At 33.8% G+C, this 27,255-nt stretch overlaps 1 protein-coding gene and 1 non-coding gene across 3 annotated transcripts; one reads left to right on the plus strand and one right to left on the minus strand.

Moving 5' to 3' along the window:
* Nucleotides 1–385: 385 nt before the first annotated feature.
* TRNAV-AAC (transfer RNA valine (anticodon AAC)) lies at nt 386–459 on the minus strand. The gene has a single exon. It is a non-coding gene; the product is annotated as a tRNA-Val (tRNA).
* A 7,949-nt stretch (nt 460–8,408) lies between these two features.
* Nucleotides 8,409–16,297, plus strand: LOC135652254 (shaggy-related protein kinase epsilon-like). Of its 2 annotated transcripts, none has more exons than XM_065173084.1 (14): nt 8,409–8,684; nt 10,236–10,487; nt 10,600–10,692; nt 11,230–11,289; nt 11,385–11,657; nt 11,766–11,840; nt 12,573–12,629; nt 12,703–12,843; nt 13,455–13,505; nt 13,602–13,697; nt 13,771–13,854; nt 15,598–15,700; nt 15,777–15,831; nt 15,908–16,297. In XM_065173084.1, exons 1-14 carry the CDS (start codon nt 8,625–8,627, stop codon nt 15,936–15,938), a joined length of 1,431 nt encoding a protein of 476 aa, XP_065029156.1. In that variant the 5' UTR covers nt 8,409–8,624; the 3' UTR covers nt 15,939–16,297. The 2 variants fall into 2 exon arrangements, with proteins under 2 accessions (XP_065029156.1, XP_065029153.1); XM_065173081.1 differs by having other exon boundaries at nt 15,777–15,826.
* Nucleotides 16,298–27,255: the final 10,958 nt, after the last annotated feature.

Raw genomic sequence — 27,255 nt, forward strand, 5'->3', positions numbered from 1 at the left:
AAGTGGTGTACATCTCAATATATGCTCGATCTATATTCTCTCTTTTGTTGCCAACCAGGACATGCTGATGGCAGCAGTAACAGGAAAAAAGAAAAGATAGACAAGTTACACAGTGCAAGCAGTGTCCTACCTACAGAATGATCGACGCAAGTGTAGGTAGATCAAATGTTGCTTTCTGAGTGGTCTTCTGCAAATGATGAAATGCTTTTTCCCCTTATCCTTTAATCTATTGATTAGGTTTTCGATAAAACATTTCACCATGAAGATTGATGTGAACACAGCAGTCATATGGTCGGTCACACATGACTCTTGATGAGACTTTGATATACTGCATACAGTGCCCATGAACAGCGCTCTTTCCACACAAAAACAATTTAGAGCCGAGTGGCGTCGCCCGGACTCGAACCGGAGACCTTCAGTGTGTTAGACTGACGTGATAACCAACTACACCACGACACCGTAGTTGATGAGTTGCTCTCTCTAATTCTTGTCGTATAGAATAGTTTTCGACGTTGATTTCTTCCGGTGCGTTCATCTCCAGGGTTTTCGGTAGAGCACTCTTCGCGGCCGCTTCTTCAGCTAGCAAGGCGCAGAATCCGCTTGAGGAGTTCTGCAAGGTAAACAGTGGCACAGATGAAGAGAAACCTGTTATTGATTGTATCGTCTTGGTTCCTTTTGATCTTCCAAATTTCAAGCCTGTCGCCCTATCTCACTATGGTATTCAAATAGTTTATTTAAATATACATGGATTACGGTTTATTTGTTTCACCTTGCAATGTGTGATTTGATTTGGTATTGGTATTGGATCCCGCGTTCTCCGAAGGCTTTCTACCAACAGTTTTGGCACAATTATATGAAGTTTTAACAGTTGATCAGCAGATTAATATGTTTGATTATGTAGCATATATATACAACAGTCAATAAGTGGCACACTGATATGCTCATTATTTTCAATAACTAAGAGTCTGATGCATGCAACCCCATCAATGTTAAATAGGCGTGCCACCTCAACTCGTGAGAGAATGAAAATTTTGCTGGATATGTCACATTTAGCTTAGCATCAAAAGAATATATATATTCCCTCATTAAATCAAGGTTTTTTTTACTGTTTATTAAATATAAATATATTTATGTTGTTATTCGCTTGAGACATTCTTTCATGTTTTACAATTAACGGATGATATTCTGGAGTTGTCTAACCATGGCCGTCACAAATGTGTAAACAAAAAAATCATAATATATTATTATTATAAAAAATTAAATATTAAAATTTAAAATTAAATAATAATTAATTTAAATTTACGATACATACCTTTCAATGATTCTAAAAAAAAAACTTTTCTGATATACAAGCATGTCATTATCGAATCCAAAAGCTATAATGATATTGAGCTACAAAGATAATTAGATTCATCTTTTCCTTTCTTCCTATTATTTATAGAACCGCTATAAGTGATAAATTTAGAAACAAAGAGGAAATAAAAGAATACTTATAATCTCTTATTGACTAGTTCATATGATTAAGACGAGATGAAAGTAGATCTATAGTCTCTCAATCATATTACATATCTAATATCATTACTTATCCATATATCCATATATTCAATTATTCATGATGAGTCCTTAGGAGGTCATGTTTTTTTTATAAACGAGAGCAAAGAGTATAGAATAAATAATCAAGATAGTCCCTCTTATCAAGTATCATAATTGGACTTCATTTTTATTGTTTGATAATCATAATTAGAATCCAATCATATCCATAATATATCTTAGCTAATAAGATAGGGCCACATAATTTAATATTTTTTTACTTAGCCCATTAATTGATAAGATATAAAAAGGTATAAAATTAAAAATAAATAAAAAATATTATTTAAAAATAATTTTACCTAATTGGATTCTTAATTTTAAAAATCATTTATACATGCACAAATTTTAAAATATGGGTCAATAAGTCTAATAAATGTAATAATATATATTAAGTCTTACTAGTAATATGAGTCATAGTAGTTATATATCATCAATGTTATGCTTTTTTCTATATACCACAACACATTAGTCCTTCCTAATGTTGTCTAAAATAACTCATGTAATTTATCTCATCAAGATAATTCTATTATCACATTTAACCATAATATATGAATATATCAATGTAAACAACATAGTAAAAATAAATAACTTTAAGTATGTAAACAAGAATATTAATTATAATGTCCACTTACACATACATCACCAAATCTTTTATATTTTGCTCATAAACTCAATCATAAGAATATATTTTTTTAAACACTTTACGATATAAATCCTAAGTGAATGGATCAGCAATCAATATAGTGAAACTCAAGTTATTAATTAACATTAATTATTTTTGAACTCTTGTCTCTAACTATCAAGTACTTTATACTATAATGAATCAAGCTAAAATAGTACTTATCATTCTTAGAGAAGAAAGATACTACAAAATGTCACAAAGTATCTTTAGTAACTCGGTAATTGGAGCATATCATTGGTATAAGAAATATTTTGAAGCATATCAATGACGTATAAAATATTTCAGAGCATATCACACATATCAATAGCATATGAAATATTTCAGAGCATATCAATAACATATAAAATATTTCAAAGTATAAAAATAACGTATAAAATATTTCGGAGCATATCAATAAATAAATAAGAAACATAAGCTCAAATGTCATATTTGATATTGCATTCATTTCATTCTTATCCAAAGCGCACATATAAACTCATAAGTAATGCTTTAGATATCATATAAAAAATATAGAGGGTGAAGTAAGATCATAACATAATATGATCCATCCATTTTTTAGAGCTCCATCCAGTAACGTCTGGATGAAGTTAAAGGAGGCCGACAAAGCATCGTGTGCTCTAAACATAACTCTCTCTCCTATTTTTTTCGCAAAGGTTCATATCATTACATAAATACTAGAGTACAAAAGTATATTATGAGTAATAAATTCAACTTATATCAGAAGCATATATGAAATAATGAAAACATATATGTGACTATATAAAACAATACGATGCAAACATAAACTTTCATAAAATATATTCAGATATAAAAAGAATTAAAGACAAGAGCTACAAGAGTTCAAACTAATTACATATGGCTTAATTTAAAAAAAAAATTTAGATGAATTCAATTTCAAAGAGATGGAACAAGAATAGGCACAATTAACAAAAGTTTAGTTTTAGCAATAAGGCATATTACATGAATTATTTGAATAATCAATTATATTTTAATTTACTCAAGAAAGATATTATTTAAAAGATATATTAATCTACTTTTAGATAAAATAAGTTTTATATGAATTGGAATTTTCAACAAGGAGTTCCAAATAATATGGTAACAAAAGGTCAGAGAACACTATCTCTGTCTTACAGAATTTATAAGGTCGACTCTAATAGATATTTGGGTAGACATTTGTACTCTAAAATTTTCAAGTAGGTATTAAAAGATATCTATTAGTCTAGTTTCCAAATATTTATATAAATTAAAATTTTCAATAGAGAGTTATAAGTAATAGAGTAACAAAATATCAGTAAACATTATCTCTATTTTGCAGAATCCATAAGATTAATTCTAATAGATATTTGGGTAGGATTTTATACTCCAAATCTTTTAAGCAGGCATAAAAAGAAAGATCTATGAGTCTATTTTCAGATAAAATAAGTTTTGCCTAAATCAGAATTTGGTTCGAAGAATTATAGTAAGAACAAGGCAGATGGATCATAAATCTAAAAAATTCTAGATTCGAAGCTTTATATCTAAACAAGATTGATAACAGGTGTAAGGTCAAAACTCTTCAAATTTCTCATAATTAAGGCAAAAGTAAATATTAGAATTATTATAAAAAAGGACACTTGTCTAAGAAAATAGATCCCAAATGAGAGGATCAGAGCCAAAATCCTAAGCCCAAATCACTTCCCCTTCTTCTTCTTATTTTTTTTTATACATTTTATAGTTTAGTCCTTGTATTATTTATATTTACAAATAGATATTCAAATTTTATAAATAGATTCTCAAATTTATAAATAGGTCATCAAATTTATAATTAGGTCCTTATAAATAATTAAAAATAAGTTTTTATATTGCAAATAATTCCTTACAAAAATTTAAAAATAAGGGATATTATACTATCCATTTTTAAAGAAAAAATTTAGTCCTCTAAATTTATTATATGTCAATCGATGAAAAGATAAAGATATGTTTTTTTTTCATTTTCTCCTTTAGCTCTCTTTCGTCAATAGAATAATTCTTCAATAGAATAATACTTCCAAATCACTTTAATTAGAGGAATGATTTTATTTCTTATGATATTTTATTTTTTATCAATAATTTGAGTAGACTCTTCCACATAAAATAAGTCTTTTTCGATTATAATCGGTTTATACTTAATGATATGAGAATGATCTAGTATATACTTTATGAGAATTAAATATAAAATATATCATGGATATGACATAAAGATTGTGGCAAGGCAATCTTGTACGTGAGAACCAAGCCTCTTAATGACCTCAAAAGGTCCAACAAATCTAAGCCTTAACTTTCCTTTCTTTCCAAATCTTACCACACTTTTAGAAGGGAAGACCTTCAAGAATACAAAATCCTCTACTTGAAACTCAATATCTCATTTTCTGTTGTCAGTATAGCTCTTTTAATGACTCTGAGCAGTCTTTAACTTTTTTCCTATAACTTAAATTTTCTCGGTAGTCTCTTGTATTTTATATGCAACTAACAACTTTTTGTCACCAACTTCTTCCCAACATATAAGTGTTTTACACTTTTGCTCATATAAAACTTCATAAGGAGATATTACTCCAAATCTTTCAATCACGATATAAAAAGAAAGATTTATAAGTCTAATTTTTAGATAAAATAAGTTTTGCTAAATTCAGAATTCAATATAAGGAGTTATAACAAAAACAAGATAGATAGATCATAAATCTTAAAAATTCCAGATTCAAAGCTTTATACCTAAACGAGATTGATAACAATTGTAAGGCCAAAACTCTTTTAACTTTCTTATAATCAAGGTGAAAGCAGATATTAGAATTTCTATAGGAAAGGGTTAGAACACTTGCCTTTGAAGAAATAGATCCTAAATGAAAGGATTTGAATCAAAACCCTAAGCCCAAATCACTTCCCCACCGAACACTGCCTCTGTTGGTTTCTTTAGGTTGAAGGAATCGAAGCAAGAGGCGGTGGAAGAAACCCCTTTTTATTTTTTATATATTTTATAGTTTAGTTCTTGTACTATTTATATTTATAAATAGGTCCTCAGATTTATAAATAAGTATTTAGATTTTATAAATAGGTCCTTAGATGTATAATTTAGTCCTTATAAATAATTCAAAATAGGTTTTTAATTACAAACAAGCCCTTACAAAAATTCAGAAATGAGGGATATTATATAGATGCTACCTATGCATCGCAACCACTGTTCGTGACCGTTGCTGGAGGCACGATCGCTGCTTGCACAAGGCATCGCCGCCACTATGTGCAGCCACTGCCTACTTGCGATCTCCCCACCCACGTGTGTCTATGCGCATGCCACCTAGCGACCCCACAGTCATTGCAGCATGATTATGCACACACAAGCTCCTTTGACGTCTAGTGATGTCAACCGCAACCAGCAAATGCTGCTCGTAGCAACATTGTTGTAATCGTTATAGCTGTTGTAGGCAGTGGCAGTGCTATTACAACTGCCACATGCAATGGTTGTACACAATCATTACAACCTTCACGGGCAGTGGTATTGTTGTAACCGCTACATGCAATGGTCTTATGTAACTGTTATAGGGCTATTACACTCCATAGTGCTTGCACTAGATATGCAACCATTACCTGTAACTAGGCTAATGACCACCGGAGGTCGTTGCCCTCAATAATACTGTTGTTGACAATAAGTTATCGATAGTCGTCTACTAATTAAATGCGAGAAACCTTATATCATTTTAAGTAGGCAATATGATAAACTAGATAGAAAAGCAAATCGACAATATAGATGAATCATTCATGCATTGTAAATAAAAATCAATTAATACTATTTCATGAGTGAAAGGTTCTAACAAATATATCTAAAGTATTTGATTTCACAATCATGACTCTAATACTAATTGTAAGCATAAAAATTATAATATATTGTTATTATGTAAAAAAATTTATTATCAAAATTTGATATCAAATAGCAATAGATCTAAATTTATGATATATACCTTCAGATGATTCTCATAAAATCTTTTCTGATATGCAACCATACTATTATAGAATCCAAAAGTTACAGTCATATTGATTTACAAGGAAAACTAAACTCACATTTTACCCTATTCTTATCCTTCATAAGACCACTATAAGCAATGAATTTAGGAACAAATGAAAGATGAGAGATCTATAATCTCTTATTGATTAGTTCATATGATTAAATAAAGATAAGAGAAAATATGTAATATTTCAATAATATCACTTATCGACATATCCTTACTTATATGCATAGTTGCGTATCTAATTATTAACATATCTAATTATTTGTTCTAAGTCTCTAAGAGGTCTTATATTTTATAAGTGGAAATAGAGAAAATATGATAAGTAATTATGAGAGTCTCTACTATCAAGATTATCTCCTAAGGAATCTTATCAATCTTACCATAATTAGACTTTCTTTTTATTGATCGATAATTATAATCAGAATCCAATCATATCTATAAAATATTTTATCTAATTAAATATGATAATATAATCTAACAAAATGAACTTAAATGTCAATTGCACCTAACGAAAATTAATACGTCAAATCAAGCATAAACTGAGAATGATCAGTACACTCATTCTTATCTTACTTTCAAACTCTATTATTTTCATCGTTGAGATAAGTTGAATGTCTAAATATGTTGGGGTATTAGTCTCCTTTTTAATGCTATAAAAGTTTCTTAGAGCTGGTGTGTGAACTCTTCTCAGATCGTTGATTTCTTCACAGCACTGGTAGTTCAAACATGCGCAGTATCTTTTCTTATTTGTAGAGGTTTGATCTTTACGGAGAAGTCCATGAAAAGAACGTGATTGTTTTTTTAAATAATATTTTTACATTAAATATCGTATAAGACATAATACACCAATCGTTGGAATATCTCAATAAAGATACTAACCACTCATCTCAATTGACTCAATGTGATTGTTTGTTGAATCTGTGTGTAAACCCCAAGACCAATTGATCAGTCTTTTCAAAGGTATAAAACTATTATAATCCTCATTCTTTTCTTCCAATCTTTATGTTCTAGATTTTATTTTCCAGTCAAAAATATACAAAGAAAGTTAAAAGAGAAAAAAAAATGAATTAGAATTTGGACTATCCTAGCAAAACAAAGGCAGAAACAGACAGTAAAAATATATAATATATAGTGGTCTTATGAGCTTTAACAGACATCTACTAAATAATGTTAAAATTCCAATTAAACATTTGAAAATAAGAAAATTCCTTAACTATTTATCGACCTCTAACCGATGAAAAATGATATAATTTTAATGTGAAAATTGTATAGGATCATGTTAATCTTCTTTCTATCGTTCAAATGTCTCCGATGAAATGAAAAATATAATGATAAATTGAATAGGGTGTTTTTTTTTTTGCTATCTCGAACTTAGTTTTTCAATAACAAGCAACACATTTCAATTAACGCACCAAATTAGGCTCCACAATGCACACAAACTTGCATTTTTGTGATCATCACATTTCATGATCTTCTGCTTCATTTCAATTAACAGAAGAAAAATTGCAGCTTGCTTTGAGTCAACAACAATAAATCCAAATTTTTAATGGATTAAGCAAATTGAATCAAATACTCGTGATGGCAACTAATTCTGCACATGAACATGATGAGCAAATGATACCAAATAACCAAGCAAATATCCCGAGGAATTATAACGCCCGTTATAATATGATATCTCTTATTGTAACGTCCGTTACATGATGGGATAACAGCCGTTCTCAAGTTTATCGATTAAAGACTTCTCCTAAAAGCGCGCATATCACTACTTTTAATGATGATGATAATACGGTATAGCATCAAAAATATTTTTTTGTTCAACAGAAAACAGTTTTTTACTTCCTCTTCCCGAAAACGTGTCGCCGACCGCGTCTCGCGCGCTTCAAATCGCGTCAAGATCAAAACAAGAGAAGCAAAAAATAGAAAACGAGCGAGGACCAAAAGCCGAGCGTTCACTCGTCCGATCGCGATGGACCGACCGATGAGCGGCCCTGGTCGGCTCCACATGGGTTCGACCTTCAACCTCCTTGACCAAGAATCCGGATCTTAAAACAAAAGGCGGACAACAGAAAACAGAAAACAAAAACAAGGTGCAAAGCGGTACACGGAGAGGAGGGCGGGGAAGAAAGAAAAGGGAGCAGGAATTGGGTGTTGCATTCTGTTTTCCTCTCCCAACCTCCTCCTCCTCCTCGTCCTCCTCCTCTTCTGCCTACTTCTCTTATCCCCTTTTTCTTCTTCCCGATCCATTGCGGATGGAGGAGAAGAGAGGGGAGGGAAGGAGTTCTTCTTGAGGCGGAGGGTTAGGGTTTGGAGATCTCGAGGGGGGGCGGGGGCGAAACATGCATATGATGCGGCGGCTCAAGAGCATCGCGTCGGGGCGGTCCTCGGTCTCGGATCCGGTAAGCTACCTACCTGACTCCTATGAATTTTCTCCTATTTTTGTTTTTAATTTACCATATCTTCTTCTTGGTTCCTCAACGTCATTGGTCATTGGGTTCGATTTCATTTTGATTTTTGGTTTGAAATCAGAGATTGGTTATACTCATTCTTCCTTCTGCGTTTAATGACTATAGGGCTTCATCAATGTTGCTAGGGTTTTCAGGAAATCTCTACCGTTGTTTGCTTGGTTGGATTGTTAGGTGTAGCTAAAGCTGTTTGCTTACAAAGGAAATGTTTATTTACTTTCATCAATCAAACCACAGTGGATTTAGGATGGTCATGTTGTTAAGTCTGATCATTGGCATGGAAGATACCGAAATGCACCAGGGAGCTCTTTTTAAAGTTTATTTGTTTATATCTTGATAATGATGATAACACGAACTTGATCATTCAAATCCATGAATACATAGAATATGGCATGCCGAACTTAACGTGTGTAATTTCAAAATAAAAAATAGATCAGAAACTGACCTAGTATTGCTGTTCAAAAAATTGGTTAAGCATCACCAACCAATTGCCATAAGTGTCCAGATTAGTGAAGTTCAAGTTATAAAGATGGTAAATGTCATGGTCTTAAATAAGCAGACATCATAGGGACTTTAACACAATCTTGTCGAAAGCTTGTACAAGCATAAAATAGTAGTCATTTTAACTTGTTGCACTTCACTAACAGCTTCCTGTTGTAAACCATTCCCTCTTGTGGTTGCATCATTTTGCTTCTTGACTTAGGCAGGCTGAAGACATATGCCTTTGAGTTTTGATATGCTACATTTTACATATAATTGTGGCTAACGAAGCCTAATAGTGCTGCAATCGAGCAGCACATGCAGGTTCTTTTATATTTTGCACTTAGTCACATTCTTTTTTACTGCTTATTCAGAATCCTACCCGGGACTGGCTAAAACCAGATTAGAAGCTCACTTGACATCTAACTATTTTGGGCCTTTCTAAGTGTGGTGAAACATTTGTAGTCAATTTTTGGCTCATTGGCCCTACTGTGCTGTCTTTAGTGACCTCCCCGTTTATTAGGATAAGGCCTCATGCATATGGCACTCTTTTGGGGTTAAGGCTCCTTTCTTTTGTGGGCAATACTCCATTTTTCACAACAACCAGGAAATATCCTGTTGCTGTTGCAAATTATGGTGAAAATCTTTTTGGCATCCTTGACTCAGATTGTATAACTGGCCGTGTTTGCTGAAGCTAATCTCAAGTTGGTCACTTTGTCATCCCAGATTCACCGAAATACTAACCTTTCTTGACTGAGGTGTCACCCATAATAAATATATATTTTGAGCCTCCTTTCCAGAAAAGAAAATCATTGAAAAATTCTATTTTCTTCTTTAAAAATTTTATTCAAAGTTTGTAGTTTGTACTATGCCTATAGATCATGAAAACACACCAATGCAAAGGCAAAAAGGGAAAGCATATTGTTGCAACAAATCATATCTTTCTACTTCATTTTCTAGTTTACCTGTTCTTTAAATCTGAGGCTCTTTATATTGTCACGTAAGGGTGGGGACTTAGGTACAAAAAGAGCAAAGTTTGATCAGGAAGGAGGAGAAATTCTTACGGAACGGCATTTGGTGGAAGACAAGGTTTCTACTATGGATCAACGTATATCCTTGTATCATTTGGATCTTGATGCAAGCACATCGAGCACTGACCCTCCTGCAAGATTTGAAGCGGCAACAATGGATCAACTTCCAAGGGAAATGCATGGTATGACAATCAGAGAAGATAAACCTGACGGTCACAATGAGAAGGTATGAATCTGTGTTTTCTTTTTCGTTCGAGTATTCCTGTTATGTGGAAGTAAATCTTTTTATCTGGTTCATCCTTGCATTCAGTTGATGTAATTCATAGTAATTGTTGCAGGAACTGGATGGGTCAATGACAAATGGTAAAGGAACTATGACGGGACAGATAATTGCAACAACAATAGGTGGCCGGGATGGTCAGCCAAAACAGGTGCGTTTACATTTCTGAATATAAATTAGGCAGTCTTGTACACCTTATAAGATGGTTCTTGATTCTATGGGACCATTGTTCTCTTAGCTTAGTGTACTTGTAGTCATACTTGCTTTTGCCAGACCTTGTTGGATGCACTGAGGTGCTTCTGATGGCAACTTGTCTTGGTGACTGGTATCAAATTTTGACTTAGATGCTACTAAAGTCACTAGCTTGTTGGTCATAAAGAGCTTCATGTTTTTTTTTTTTTTTGGGTTGAATTTAAGCTTTCATAAGTTTGTGGATGACTTCACCTTTAAACTGGCAGTTGTGACAGATCTGTGAGGTTTGTGTCAGTGGCTTCTAACTTGTACTTGCTTTATCATTTGGAAACATTATTAAACTCTTATATCTGGGGATGCATCAATTTTCTGTATCCATAGTTTGGAACTTACTTGTTCTTGGATGTTCCTGGGGTTGTATAATATCTCATGGTTTCTTATTGATCAGTTGGAATCAGAACTTGGTCATTATAGTAACTTATTAATTTTTTGTCAGACAATCTCGTACATGGCAGAACGTATTGTTGGCACTGGTTCATTTGGTGTGGTCTTTCAGGTAATTCAGTGCTCTTGTTGGTAGAAACTTTAGCTTTAATTCTGGACAACTGTTATATATTTAATAGTTATATCTTATGTAAATTTCTTGGGCAGGCTAAATGTGTGGAAACAGGGGAAGCTGTTGCCATCAAGAAGGTTTTACAGGATAAGAGATACAAGAACAGGGAACTACAGATTATGCTCTTGCTTGACCATCCAAATGTAGTTCAGCTAAAGCACTATTTTTTTTCTACCACTGAAAAAGATGAGATCTACCTAAATCTTGTTCTTGAATATGTTTCTGAGACTCTTTATCGCATAGTGAAGTATTATAGTCGGATGAACCAGCATTTACCTCTCATTTATGTCAAGTTGTACACGTACCAGGTGAATATCAATCTAGCATTTTAACATTGTCTTTTTCTTAAGATTTGTATCACTGTCTGTTAATAATCTTTCTTCACTGAGGTAAATTATTACTTGTTTGTTATGTAGATTTGTCGTGCACTTGCTTATATTCATCGTGTTATAGGGGTGTGCCATCGGGACATTAAGCCACAAAATCTTCTGGTGAGATCCTCATAATTTCTTGTTTTTTAAGATTCTGTGACGAATTTCATTTTCTTTCTTAGACTTGTCAGTATAACTTATTCTATGCGAAGGCAATTTTTGTGATGGTGCAGACGTAATATCATGATAGAATATTGAGGAATTATGATATGTTGATCTCATGCATGGGGATGAAATATTTACTCTAAGCCTCTTGTTAGATAATAAATTCTGGAAATTATAAGCTGTCATTCAAAGATATTATATCAGCTATTGTAATGCAGGGCTGGTTGGGGCCAGATGATTTCAAGATGTGATAGGTTTCTTTGAAATATTTCTTTTTTTACTTTTCATGATGTATCTTCATCATTTTCTTCAATATAAAGTCAATTAGCAAATGTTTTATGAGACCTTTTGAATGCTAACATTGTAAGGAAACCACTTAGTAGTTAATTTGAGCCAATTAAGAGTTCTAATGATTGAAGGAAAGAAGCCAGTTTGCCAACATAATGCTGGCATTGAAGTTTTCCATTCTGTGCAAATGAGATGCCGTCATAGTGCGCTGGTAGACAGAGACCAGGCAAGCAGTCATGGGCATTTTATGGGCTGACATGTTATGGCTACACCAATGTGCTTTATAGTTGAAATGATTTATTGCAAGATCTGAATAAGGATTTGAATTCAAAACACATATGGAAGTTGATTTTGACGTCGTAATAATATCGTTTGAATTGTTGACTCTTTTTTTTCCAGGTCAATCCCCACACTCACGAAATAAAGCTTTGTGACTTTGGTAGCGCCAAGAAGTTGGTAGGTCAGATATATGTGCTTGATCATTGAACGATGTTATTCTCATATTTGACATCGAATGATCCAATTTCAGGTTCCAGGAGAGCCTAATATATCTTACATTTGCTCACGGTACTATAGGGCACCTGAGCTTATTTTTGGAGCTACAGAGTATAGCACAGCTATTGACATGTGGTCTGTTGGTTGTGTGTTAGCTGAGCTTCTCATAGGACAGGTAAGCACTACTGTTTTTATTAAACACAATTTTTATTATGAGGAATCCAGCATTCAATGTTTAAGTTAATTTTTTTCCTCTAGTCATCAGGTGTGGTATTAATATTATGAATTGAATAGGTTATCCAGCTAGATACACACTTCTAAAATAAGATTTATCTAGCCATTTTATAGCTATTTGTTGCTCCTCAGTGGAGAAAACAAATGGCTTAAGTTGGAATTTCATGTTTGATGGAATAGAGAACAAGAATTTGAGCAGCAGTGAGAATTATTGACTGATGGTTTGACTCCAGACATGCTGTTTATTTGTGTTAATTTTCTTGAATCGGTTGGCATTGAGTAACCTGCTCATGTAGTATACTTTGACCAGGCTCCAGAAAGTTTATACCTGTATCATTGTATTATTTTATAGAAATAATTTATTTTGGGAAAACATTTTCTACATGCTTCTTTACCATCGTGTAACATATATCATCGCAGACCATTTGTGATGCTGTATCTCATCATCCTTGATGCTACCTGTTAGTTCATGTCATGCTTCTTCTGCAGTTTCTTGGTTTTAGTCTTTCCTAGGCACCGTCTTACTGAAGTATATCATCATTTTTCTTGCAGCCTATATTTCCTGGGGAAAGTGGTGTTGATCAGCTGGTGGAAATTATAAAGGTTGTATATCCATAAATGACATTTAAGTGCATCTTATCTCAAGTAAGTTCTATCCACTTGTTGATCTTAATTCTACATGAATGTTTTTGCTTACAGATTTTAGGTACACCAACACGAGAAGAAATCAAATGTATGAACCCAAATTACACGGAGTTCAAATTTCCCCAGATCAAAGCTCATCCTTGGCACAAGGTTGGTCAAGCTAGCATGTTTTACTAAAGGTCCTATAATATATCCAAATGATTAAATCACCATCCCTTTCCAGCTTTTTCACAAGTGGATACCTCCTGAAGCAGTTGATCTTGTGTCGAGGCTGCTTCAGTACTCACCTAATCTGCGTTTTACGGCTGTAAGAGTTCATTCTGCACAAATTATTTAGTGTTTTGCTGATCTGGCCTCTATTAGTGGTATCATGACTATTTTTGGTTACAATATCTATTACTCTGATGAAATTGTCATCATTTGTGCATCTTGCATAATGATGCTCAAAGTTATTTCTGATAGTCTGGAGCATTTCTCGTGAGCGATTTTTAATGGATAGGGTTCTAATAGGAAGTTGTGTCATCCATAGGTTACTTTAGTTGATTGAAGCTCTAAACTTAAGACATAGACAACAGTATTTACAAGTTGGTTTTGTTTCTATCTGTTTACTTTGTAAGAAACATCTTTCATCATGAATTTTCTACTCACCATTTTTCTACAAGTCAAATTTTTCGTCGGTAGGTTTCTTGTCAATATTTTTAGTTCAAACAATTTGATGGCCTTACTTGTCATAAATTGCCTGTAACAATGTTGATTAGCCGGTGTTTTGTTGTTTAAAACATTGAAAATGAATCAACTGTACCTGTACCACTGTATGTATATTTGGTTTTACCTATTAATCAATTTCATCATGTTGGTCCACAATGAATTTGGCTTTGCCTTGTGAACTGTTAATGGTTGCTACTTGAAACAAACAGTATCAACCTGTAATATAAGCTATACTAGTGATGGTAAGATTTTTTAATATTATGCATCTATAATTCAATAATAAATGCCTTTTTCAAGGTAAGATTTGTGAATTTGCAATGGAACACATGCCTTGTTTCTGCACTTACAGTTTGCTCACTGGTTGGCGATTGTATTTGTAGCTACATATATAACCAATTAAACTAGTATGTTACAGAATATTGTATGTTTTGGTCAAAGAAAACTATGTTGTCTAGCATACACTATTGAGAAAGATATCAATCTTGTGGTTCCAAAATTCTCCTTGTGTTTTGTCTTGTATATGTTAATAAGGTTGGTTGTTGTGCTGGCATTTCATGGAACTAGCTTTTTCTGCTGAGTACATTTCCTGGTCTTTCTTGCTTATGGTCTTAAACTCTTAGTTATTGTCAAATTCTTCTCAACACCTTATTCTGTAGAACATCTATTAGTATCTTATCATTGATTGACAACGGCAGTCATGACATTAACTGTGAGATCATTATATTTGGTTGTACTTTATGTCCTACATCACTGCACCTTGTATTTGTTGGCATGATTTTCAGATTAGCTACAGAGATGATAATGAAGCCATTAAATTCTTGTCCACGGATATTGTTGTTAGATTTGAGAAGTAAAGGTTAAATTATTTTGAGAAGTAGCTATCCATAGTACATTTGATGATGATCTCCAAGATCTTGACTTTTATGAAACTATCATTTTTATCATCTCACTCCCTAGTTCTGATCTCAAATCTCATGAAGAATGCTTGATGCTCTCTGCAAACTTTTGTGGGAGACCATTGCAGTTGCTTAGGCCTTTTGTCTTGAGTATTCTACTGTTTCCTGTTTACCAAATCATCATGGTGTCATGTCTATCAATTGCATTGCTAGGCAAGTCTGTTTTCCTTTTCCGATCACCTTAAATTTAAACAACTATCAGGTTATTTGATCCTGACATCATCTTTACCTTCTTATGAAGGCATCTTATGATATTTGATTAAGGCTATAGTTTAAATCTGCCTAGTGCTTGCATCTTTTTCTGTACTGTTCACCTTCTAGTCAATGATGTATGGTGCAGCATCTGTTTAGTCATTGTTTTTGTTTTCTTTTCATCCATGCTGCAGCTGGAGGCCTGTGCTCATCCATTCTTTGATGAGTTGAGAGACCCTAACACACGTTTGTTGAATGGGCAGCCCCTTCCTCCTCTGTTCAACTTCACGTCTCAAGGTAAGATCCTGCCTGCCTTATTGTTTATTGGGTTCTCAAGGAAAGCTGTTGATAAGTCATCTAAATTTGTCTGCAGAGCTTGAAGGTACTTCCCCGGAACTGATTCAACGCCTCATTCCTGAGCATGTAAGGTGCATACAGTGATTGGAAGAAGTTTAAAGTCTGGTGTTGGTCTGAAGAACTTAAAAGTGGTTCGCATATTTACAGTATTCTTACCTTGTATGGAGCCCTGAAGTGATTGGTGATCAAACCTGAATCTGATTGGTAAGAGGAACACAGAGACAAACATATTGGATGAAGATTGTTTGTGGAGGTCAAGGAAGATATCTTTGACTTCTAGGTTTTCCTTTATGGGCAATCCCAAGAATGTTGGAGAAGATATTAATTTGTGAAATACTGAGGTGGCTTCAGGGACCTGGGCAAGAAGGGTAAGAGTTATAATCTTTCAGCAATCTACGTTTGTAATATGTGAAAGAAGGATGATAAACCATTTACCAGTTTCTGTAGCTTCACGATCCAAGGCTGATGTAAGTGCCGATTTGTTGTTGAAATCTTATTGTATGTAGTATTTGAATTGATTTAAAGGTGCTTCTGAGAGACACTGGTATCTGCCTTCCTATCATAGATCAGTTGTGAGTTCTGTCATAGATCTCGGTAACGGCCGATTTATGGCGTATAACATGATTGTGATAAGAACTAGGAATTTTTTGTACAATGGCTATTGGTAACGGATGATTTATTCTAAATCAATATAGCTTGTAACCCTGAGTGTGATAACAAAAAGAAACTAGGGTTACATTTTGCAGGCTGCTAGGACACTGCACGGTAGTGTCTGCACTTGCCGGTGAACTTTCGACCTTCAAATAGGACGATCAAGTGTGTCCCAAAAGAAATAATAGCGGCTCAAAATCGTCCAAAGACTACGATCTGATCTTTGTCTACTTAGGGACTCCAATTGGCAAAGGTTTCGAGACTTAAGGTAATCATACTGCATGACTAAAAGTGGATCAATGCCAAGATGAATTACGACTTTCTAATAGGCAGATCAAGTGTGTCGAAAAAGAATTAATATTACCGCTCTTTGTCTATTTGGGGTGATCCGACTCCAGCCGGCAACGTAAGGTTTCAGACTTAAGGTAATCTTACCGCATGACTACAAATGGATCAATGCCCGAAAAGAAGTAGAATTATTGGCAATCCGTCCAACGGTCTACTTCATATTGTCACGCCGTGACCAGAATCTAAATGGTGCAGAAGGTAAGGGACTTCCTCCTCATCGCGCTATGTTACGTGTGACGCAACTATACGGGTTTCGACTTCAACCTTTAAGTGGATAACATTCCAGTTGTTGATGCTCACCTGACCCTATCTCTACTATCGCGAATGATCAAGATAATAGGATGCATAAATATATCTATATGCTTGCATAGCTATACTTATAAATAAATAAATAAATTTAAGAATCATAATTAATCTATATTTAACATTTCATATGTACTTAGAAAAATGAGATTTAGCTTACGATCAATATTAGTGCAAGATATCCAATCATCTTGGTGCTACTCTCAAGCTTCAACTTCCTTATTTGAGTACCAATAATTAAAATCTTAATGACGATGTAAGAATGAACTATCATTGTCCAATCATAGTTAACGAATCCAAGCCATCAACATAAGATAGTAACATAGAGGGTAAAGTATAATTTGTTTAATAAAATAAAATATAAATAAAAATATATAAAATATACAATCGATAAAAGTCGACAATATCAACATCATCATCACTCAAAACTAGCTTACACATCAAATCTTCTATATTTTGTCTACAAGGCAACTAATCAATAAAATATATCTCAAATATATAACCCAAAGTCGTTGTTTCAATATCTATAACTTGTCTATGGTTGGAAACCTCTAAAATCAAAACAACATTGCTTGCGCTAAACTCAATTGAGACACCATAAACATAAAAATGGATCCCTCAATTTACTATTCCCAAATACTATATAGAGCATATTGACAGGTAAGAATATTATGATGAAAAGAATAGAAGATAAGAACAATTATTGAAGAAGCTTTATTTAAGAAATGAAAATGCTTCAATACATTAACATGTTCCATCTCCTATTTATACATATTAGGAGAAAGCATTTCCCTCAACAGAATAGAGAATTTTCCATATAGAATTTTCCTCAACAGAATAGATAGATTTTCTCTTGGAGAAATCTTATCTTCTATCATGCCCCTAGTGCTCCTGATAAGGATACCAATCTTAGATCGATGAAAAGAATGGTTTACAAGCGAGATACTTCGTGAGTAGGGCAAGAGCAGATCGCTGCTATTGTTGCCACCGACTATTGGCAGATCAGCGAAGGCTACCGCGGTGAGGAAGATGAGGATTGGCCGTGGAGCCTCTTAGGAATGTGGCTGCAGCGGCATTGGTCGCTGGCCGAAGACAAGGGCGAAGCTTCGCTTTTCTCAACGACGTTGGTCGTTGGCTAAAGGCAAGAGCGAAACTTCGCTTTTCTCACTGCTCTGATACTATGATGAAAAGAATAGAAGATAAAAACAATTATTAAAGAAGCTTTATTGAAGAAGTGAAGAAACTATCTTCTATCGTATTAGGAGTATGTCAGGAATATCTACTATATAATGAAAAGGTTTCCTCGTAAGAATATGTACATGACAGCTTGGGAAAAATCGATATCATGTGGCCTAGACTCTTAGCACTTATTTACAAAAAGAACACCTAACATGATCGATATAATTATAATAATTAATTATATATTATGGAGGGGGTGATGTATGGTTGAGAAAGCACAAGGTGGTGAAGGAGGACGTGACGAAAGAGTAATGGATGATTCAAGCATCTTTGACTTCACACCTAAAACAAATAATTTAATTAGTTATATATAATTTAATAATGATTAATATAAATCATTAAGTTATGAAATATATTACCTTTAGTAGGCACTTCATTGTTTTCTTACCCTGAGATCGAAGGGATCTCGATAGAACCTAACTTGTGAGTTCAGCACCCTTACATTCTAATCAAGTAATATGCCTAGATGTGGGAATTAAATTCAAGTCTGTTTCAAAATATTCTATGTACTACTCTACAGCTTCAAAAATCTGGTAAAGATAACCCAAAAACTTCTTTCATCTTTTCATCTTGTGTGATAATTAGATCAATGAATTAGGGATTTTATTAAGCATCATGAACACTTTAATTTTGAACTAGCAAACAGATACCAAACATCTAAGAGGGTAAATTATGTTTTCTTCAACATGGCAAGCAGGAAGACAATAACAAGATGACAAACAAGCATTTATTGAGATGTGCCCTAAATAAGCATCTTTTGTGAGAAACAAGTATTCGGTGACAAACAACATCATTTAAGTGCTCTGGTCATAGGTTTTGTCATCGCGTGAAGCCTTGAAAAATCCTTGGATATCCACAATTGCATTTGACAAATAAAATAAAATCAGATCAAAAAAATGCCAAGATAGATAACAAACATCATAAAGTGCTAATGATCTATCAATCCACAACTTGCATTTTCACAATTGAATTAATATCAGATAAATTAAAGTGCCCTAAAAATACTATATTGATTTTCATCTTCACAATTCAATCATTAAATCACTAAATAGTTACATATTAGAGGATAATAATTAGATGGGGAGAAAACTATCTAAGGGTTACTGAAGACAACATACAATTACTACTGAGGAAGTTGTTAAGAGCTCGATGATGCTAGAGAGGAGTCACCAAAGCACTTGTCAGAAAGAAATTGATGGTGATAAAGCCAAATAAGAAGCCAAAGCTAGAGAAGAGCCAAAACCAGAGGAGAGAGGATTTTGCCACCTATATAAGCACCGACAAAATTGGAGAGGATGAAGAAAAGATGAGCCAAATGCAATCGTCAAATATGAGAGAAGTTTGTTATTGCCTACACTAAGATTACACTCGCTCAAATATAGTCCGGCTTAAATCAGGTCAGTTCAAGAGTATTAGTGATATTTTAATAAAATGAGCTCCCCTTAATAAAAACCAAATATGGGAGTGTCGTATGTGTGTGTGTGAAGTGAAACTAATAGTCATCCTAAAAATGGATAGAAAGACTTTATCTTATTTAATATATTTTTTATTCTTCTAATAGCAGATGAAGAAGACTCATATCATACTCTCAACAATAGATAGAGTAATGTCCCTCACTCGTTCAAATAGGGATACATCACTCACAACAATGAATGGAGGAACTATCAAGCTACCATATTTGATGGTTCATTAATCCTAAAAAAGAAACGTCTTACCTACCTTAGTAAGAAAATATAATCATTTCAAGAAATAACAGGTTATATTCATTTCGAGATAAAATAATATTATCAAAGCATCAATAATATCAAAGAATATATATTAATTAACCCTCAATTAGCTTGGATCATAGCTAAATCAATCTAATTTATTTAAATTAGATTTGATTTAGCTAAAATATAATTAAATCGATCTCTAATCCTTATTTAACTAGTTTGTAACCACACTACACTCATCTAATTTATATTTGATTGGATTCAATTTGGGTTATTTGAGCTTGAATCAATCAAATTAGTTTGAAATCACTCTGAACCAACTTGAATCGATCAATCATTTAGGTTTAGTCAACCGCTCAAATTAAGTAAAGAAGAGAATTGTGTTAGATTGCATAATGTTGAGCCAAACTGGGTCGACCTATCTTAGATTAGTTACGTGTATTACATCGTGGTAGGTCATGTGGGCTAGGTTGAGCCTAGCCTCACAATTGGATTAAAAATAGGAGCATGCTATTGGGTTGACCGAGACCAATCAATGGGTCAGACCCAATCGACCCTTCTATGTTTAGTTCAATTTCAAATCTTCTTTTTTATAACACTAATATTTAACACTAATATTTAATTAAAGTATCATAAATCATACAAACTATCATCAAATGGTTAAATCATGATAAAATTACATGATTACATAGTAATAGATGAATTCAATCATAATATGATAAAATTATATTAAAAAATATAATTTCAATTAATCAATTTTTATCATGCAAACATAAGAAAAATTAATTAATTATACTTTAATAATTTACAATAATTTAGCATCAAGCATGCATATATACATTTTTTCTTTTACATATATTTCAAAACTTTTGAATTTGTAAGTGACATAACATTGAATTCCAAAAAAAAATTCAAATCAAACACAATATCAATTTAATTTAATCTAAATATATAAAAAAATTAGATAATTAAAAATAATAATAATTTTAATTTTAGAAAAGGTAATGCAACCTATCTGTCCTCAACGGGGCTCCACTCTACGTTCCTTCCATTGTTAAACTCAATGAGAAATGAGGGAGTGAAATCCTCCCTTTTAAATATGAGGAGATAAGCCCTCCCTAATAGGTAAAAATTTTTATAATTGATTTAGTTTTATTTTATTTTAATGTACTTACTAAAATATCTCAAATAAACATGAAATCTGAAATATTCTTTTTCTAAAATCTAACTGCAAAATTGGAAATCAACTAATTAGGCCAGGGGAAAAAATATTGTTAATTACAATCAAACTTAATTAAAAGAGAGGATTGAAACCTCTCTCATGAACATATGAGTAAAAATAATTATAACAGAGAGATAAGAGATGCTACATCATGTTCAAGATGCTAATCAAGAAGGAGATTATGAAATTAATGAATAAATAGTAAATTTAATAGATACATACAATAAAAGGTATATGAATGTAGCAGTAACTCTCATATATGGCCTCGATGAGATTTCTCATTATAAAGTAGAGGGAAAAGTGAGTAAAGAAAAATATTTAGACTTGTCTATAAGAAGAAATTAAAATTTATTTGTCTCTTGCATCAAGATCCCTCAACTCTTTCATATTAATTCTTTATTTTTCTTCTCTTTTCTTTTCTCTATCAAGCTCCTCCGACAACTCCTGCAATGGTGTCTCTCAAGCCTCCTAACCTGGGAAAAAAAAATCTTCTCTACCCTCTTCTTCCTCCAAATGACAAGAGTGCTCCCTCCACCATCACAAAGCCCTCATGGGCCTCCATTCTTTTGCAATCCCTCGTGTTAGCAAAACAAACTTTGATAACCTTTTTTTATGAATGAATTATCATTGGAGGTACCAAATAATTCTACACTAACTTTGTTGTGGAACACAAACTCCTCACCTAGTCTCGCTCTTTGCCTCATTGAGAAGTTTCTATTTCGTCCTCTACCATTGACTATTCTTAAATTTGATCTTCCTAAACTTTAGTCTCTTTTTGTTCCCCCCTTTATTATAAATTTAGAAGCTAGGTTCTTCTTGTTTCGATTCATCTTTGAGGCCAATGCCCTTTAAATCTTAATCGAGGAACCTTGCACTTTCATAATAATATTTAACTTATTCTCTAGCATCCCAATATTCAAATTTTATCCAAAATGATTAATACTATGCCCTGTAGTTTCATCTATTAGGTTTGCTAAAGGAATACTAGAATGAAACATCTCTATTTCACATCACTTCTTTACTTAATCATCTTCTTAAGTTTAACTCTCAATCTGTTTGATTCGAATATAGTCCGTTTGCTTGAATTTATATATAAATAAATATTATACATCCCTTGTACAAGCTATTTGGATCAGGCCTCTCAAACTATATTTTTTAAAATTATCTTCTATGAAAACTTCCCTCATCACTACTACAAATGTAGTCAATTGGGATAGAGATTTTGCAGGGCATCTATGACTAGCAATCTCCCACTTGACCTAAAGCTAATCAGAACTATGTGTCTGATCTCCGTCAGACCCCTATTAGAAAATCTTGATCTAGACTCCTTCTTTGCTGCATCAACGATTTTGACGTCAAAAGTTTTTTTCGAAACACAATACACGTAGTTCAAAACCAATCTATTGCATGAACAACCTGGCTCTGATACCACTATTCGAAAATCTTGAGGGCGACATCACATGTGCAGCGGAAGAACAAAAAACAAAATCCCCTATTCTCAAAGAGATGTTCGTCATCGTGCGAAGATTGATGTGCAAAAATTTGTAAAACTTAAAACTGCATATAGAGTAGATTGTGTTACCTAGGGAGATCGTATATCCCTGAATCCTTACAGATCTCTAGGAGAGAGTGAAGGAGGTCAAACGCCCTCCTCTCTAGTGGTGATCCATACAATAGGGCTGTGACGATGCTCCTCAAAACTCCAGGCCAACTCTGAGGTAGAGAGGGGGGAGGAGAATAAGAGAGGCAAGCAAAAGCTCTAACCTATGAACCACTGAATCTCTCCTATTTATAGAGATCCCCTATCAAACCCTAATGGATCCTCTCCTATTGGGTATTGGATATGTATCCAACTACCCAAACCTCTTAGATTAGTAGATTTCTATCCAATAATCTCTCATGGGCTCTTATTGGATTTCATCCATAATATCCAATAATTCAGGGGCTTACTAGATATCCAATAAAATAAGGGCTCTTGCGGATATCTTATATCTATACCTCTACTCATCGTAGTGTCTACCATATGTGTGTGACCCTTTAGGCCCAATATCGAGCTGGCCGTGAGTCATACCTATCCAAACTCCTTCTGGCTCAATGAATTATTATCTCCATAATAATTCACTCGACTCATCGATTGTGGACGTACTAAACCACTACGCCGTAATCCTTAGATGATACAAGGGAATCCAATCAATTGGACATGTCTATCCTCAGTTACCATGTATCTATAGTCTCTCATCCATCTAATATCCTAGAAACCGTATACCGGGTATGGTGCTGTCAGACGCATACGGTTTCTCCTCGAGTCTCACTCTAATCGAATTCTCCTAGAGAACTCTTTCTCTCTCAATTCGAATGATCCTGGCCAGGGATTTCTTTGAGCAAGAACACATGAAATATTCCTCTCATGACGCCGAGAGTGGATGATCCTCTATCGATACTCTATATCCCTCGTAAGGTTGACTACCACTCCCAATGACCGACTGTACAAGATCTGGGACATCCAAACCTATAAGTCCAATATCAAAGAATGGAGCACTCATACAGGACATCTTTGGTATCTTAAGTCTAAGGACCAGATACACCACTAGGACTAGAGAATCACTATCTGACAATAAGGTATCATCAACCATCCAGCATTCAGTAAGCGGAGCAATCAGTTAACTCATTCTCCAATAAACACCTGTATTGTATCCCTAGTGTCTCCACACGAGCAGCTATGAGACCAGCTGCATCCATCATATGGATGGGTATACAGTACACCAGTCTGTCGGGTTATCTCGATGTCTCTCTCAAATAATCTATGATCGGGATTATTTACGATCTATATTTAAAGGTGAATCGGTCTCATTATCGTGATCTCATCACGATCCGATTTCCATTACACAGATCCAAGGATATCATAATATATACATGCATATATGTAATAGCCAATATAAAATAATAAATATCAAAATATAATAAGCAAAAAGATTGTGTGTCAAGTCACATATGTCATCACTCACATGATTGGCTTGTTGGACACATATGACTAGCAATCTCCTACTTGACCTAAAGCCAATCACATATGTGTCTAATCCCCATCAAACCCTTGTGACCCTAAAAATAATATAAGATAACGACTTTGTGAGCGGATCTGCAATGTTATTTTCGGATGGAACTCTTTCAACTACATCTCTTTAGGTCATGATCTCTCTAATAAGCTAGAACCTCCTTAGAACACTTCTGATGAGATCCGGGATCCCTTATTTAAGCAATCGCTTCATAGTTGTCGCAATATAAGGAATCGGCTCCTCGCTACTTGGCCCAACTCCTAGATCTATGATGAACTTCTTTATGCAGATTCCCTCCCTTGTTGCCTCTATGCAACAATGTACTCTGCCTCTATCGTCGAGCCAACAGTAGTATCTTATTTGGAACTCTTCCAACATACTACTCCTCCATTCCAGGTGTACACAGACCCCGAATTTGACTTGCTATCATCGATATCAGACTGAAAACTCGAGTCTATGTAGCCTTCAATCCTAAAGCTACTACCTTCATATACTAGTAAAAGATTATTAGTCCTTCTTAAATACTTAAGGATACACTTTACTACTTTCTAGTACTCCAAGCTTGGATCTACCTAATACTTGCTCATGACACTCAGTGCATGTGCTATATCAGGCCGGGTACATAGCATAGTATACGTGATAGGCCCTATTACTGATGCATAGGGTATCCTATCCATGTTTGCCCTTTCTTTAGGAGTCTTTGGGGATATACTCCTAAAAAGCGATATCCCATGTCTCATCGGTATGAGGCCTATCTTGGAATTATCCATGCCAAACCTTTTGACATGACGACGGACATTTTCGCATGACGATAAATATCTCTTTGGGAATAGGGGATTTTATTTTCTGTTCTTTCGCTGCACATATGATGTCGCCCCCCAAAGATTTCCCAACAGATTCAACACCTGATAAGTGATTCTCAACTAGCTTTAGGCATAGATGACAATCCTAAGAGTTTGATTTTTTATCACTAGATTCATGTCCTCTCTCCATAAAAATCCTTTAATAAAGTAATCAACATCGAAGATGAAAGAGCAATGACCTAGTAGTTCAACACATTCAACGTACATAATAGAACCATTGGTTATCATTACTCCTAATATATCTATAATATCGTTGACAACACCATTGGCAAATAGCTACTCCCTTGTGATGCCATCTGTTTTGAAACATCTATCACTTCCTTTACAATGTCTATCGTTTTCTCAACAAAGCATGTCTCATCCTTTGTATCGCTTGTGGTCATATCAACTATGATGCCCAAGGTGAATTTGTCTTTATCTTAACAGGTGTCGACTATCATGCTCATAACTACAACACCTAACATCATATAAACTATGCTGCTCGAGGGGGATTTGTCTTTATCATCATATGCGCTAGCTTTCATGGCGATAAATAACCTTAGCCTAATGATGATGCATAAGGAGTTAATGAGCTTGGATAGTATGTCTAAGTTAGATCTCTTAATGCCTATCAATCGATAACCAATCCTATTATATGATCTAGTTGAGATACATTAATGTTGGACTATTTCGTGGTATATCTCAATACACCGTAGTCTTTCCTCATTCCCCCCTTACTAGACCCCTCTTTGGTTATCTTATCTTCTCTTAACTCTTTGTCCTAGCCATCATTCCAAATATATGACTCCTTCCTTCTTCACTAATTAGAGTTTGCTAGAATTACTCCAAATGATCGATCATGTGAAGAACACTCTTTTCACACATGACACTTCTTATGAATCTATCATCTTTACCCACTCTTCTAAAGATAGCGATCTGGTTTATAATTTCTTAGATCAAATAGAAAAAGACCTATCTATCCAAAAGTGTAGCTCCTAGAGGACTCCTACCCATGCTAAACTAAAGTTGATCAGCGGGTCATTAAGGATAAATAGAAGCTCAAGAAAAATCCTTTTGTTTCTGAATCTGATTTGTTAAACCTTGTATAATGCCCTTATAATGAGCCATTGATTATACCTTCTTTCTCTACTAATGATTATGTTTAGTTGAAATTACGAAGACCGATAGAAATATAGGTTATAGAGACTTTCTCATCTATATTCATTGGATTCATTGTTGATTTTATTATAAGAAATATATGTTACTATTGCTTAATCTAAATGTCTTATTTAATGTTTTAACTAAAATTACCATGGAGCCTACCAACTAGCTGAAGGGGCAATTAGAGGTATTAAGCATGCTTGCTCCTCTTCATATGTACATGTTCAAGTGATATCCACAGAATCTCAATTAAGTAATGTTATCATCCAATTTTTAAATAGTAAACTATGATTTTTTTTTTTGTATTTGTGTAAGTACTTTTCTCCTTCGTATAATTGTTTATGATTAACTCTTAGGGATTTAAACTTTCTAATTTACCTTAGTGTGTTTTAGGGGGATTTCATTTATACTTTAGATTTTTATGATAAAAGAGGGTCATTTTTATAGTTTATAAATTGATTGTGGTATACACACAAATGTTTGTGATAACCCATGGATTTTTTAGATTCATGGATGATCCAGTTTGTTGTCTCCCTAGAAATTAATCATTTGCATTGTAATGATATATAGGTGTAACAAAGGCATTAGTTAGGTAAGGCTATAAGGCTATTGTTAAGGTTGTTTCGCTCCTATTAAAATAATAAAATAACTTTCTTTGATAAATCTAGTATGGTTGGCATGACCTGTGGATGATCTCTATTACCCTTATATGTAACTATTTTGTTGGAAGCTACTCCATAAAAAAACAAAAAAAATCCTACTTCTGATCAATTTAGTTATATCAACATATGATCTATTAACCCTTGTTCTCTTTATCATCAAGAGCTTGAATCCAAATTACACCCCTTCTTTGACTATGATGAAACCTCACATTAAACTTCCTCCTTTAAACCACATGATCCCAAAGAGGTCAGCTAAAATAGAAGATACGGATCCCTCCTATTGTTTGCTATTGTAAACCAAC

The sequence above is a fragment of the Musa acuminata genome, chromosome BXJ1-4 (genome assembly GCF_036884655.1).
Source record: "Musa acuminata AAA Group cultivar baxijiao chromosome BXJ1-4, Cavendish_Baxijiao_AAA, whole genome shotgun sequence".
Taxonomy (NCBI): Eukaryota; Viridiplantae; Streptophyta; class Magnoliopsida; order Zingiberales; family Musaceae; genus Musa; species Musa acuminata.

Excerpts from the sequence above, each read along its gene's own strand:
- LOC135652254 (XM_065173081.1), top strand. The coding sequence starts at position 8,625 with ATGCATATGATGCGGCGGCTCAAGAGCATCGCGTCGGGGCGGTCCTCG. Across the intron at positions 13,506-13,601 it reads AGCTGGTGGAAATTATAAAG|ATTTTAGGTACACCAACACG; the intron begins GTTGTATATCCA and ends TTTTGCTTACAG. Across the intron at positions 13,855-15,597 it reads CTAATCTGCGTTTTACGGCT|CTGGAGGCCTGTGCTCATCC; the intron begins GTAAGAGTTCAT and ends TCCATGCTGCAG.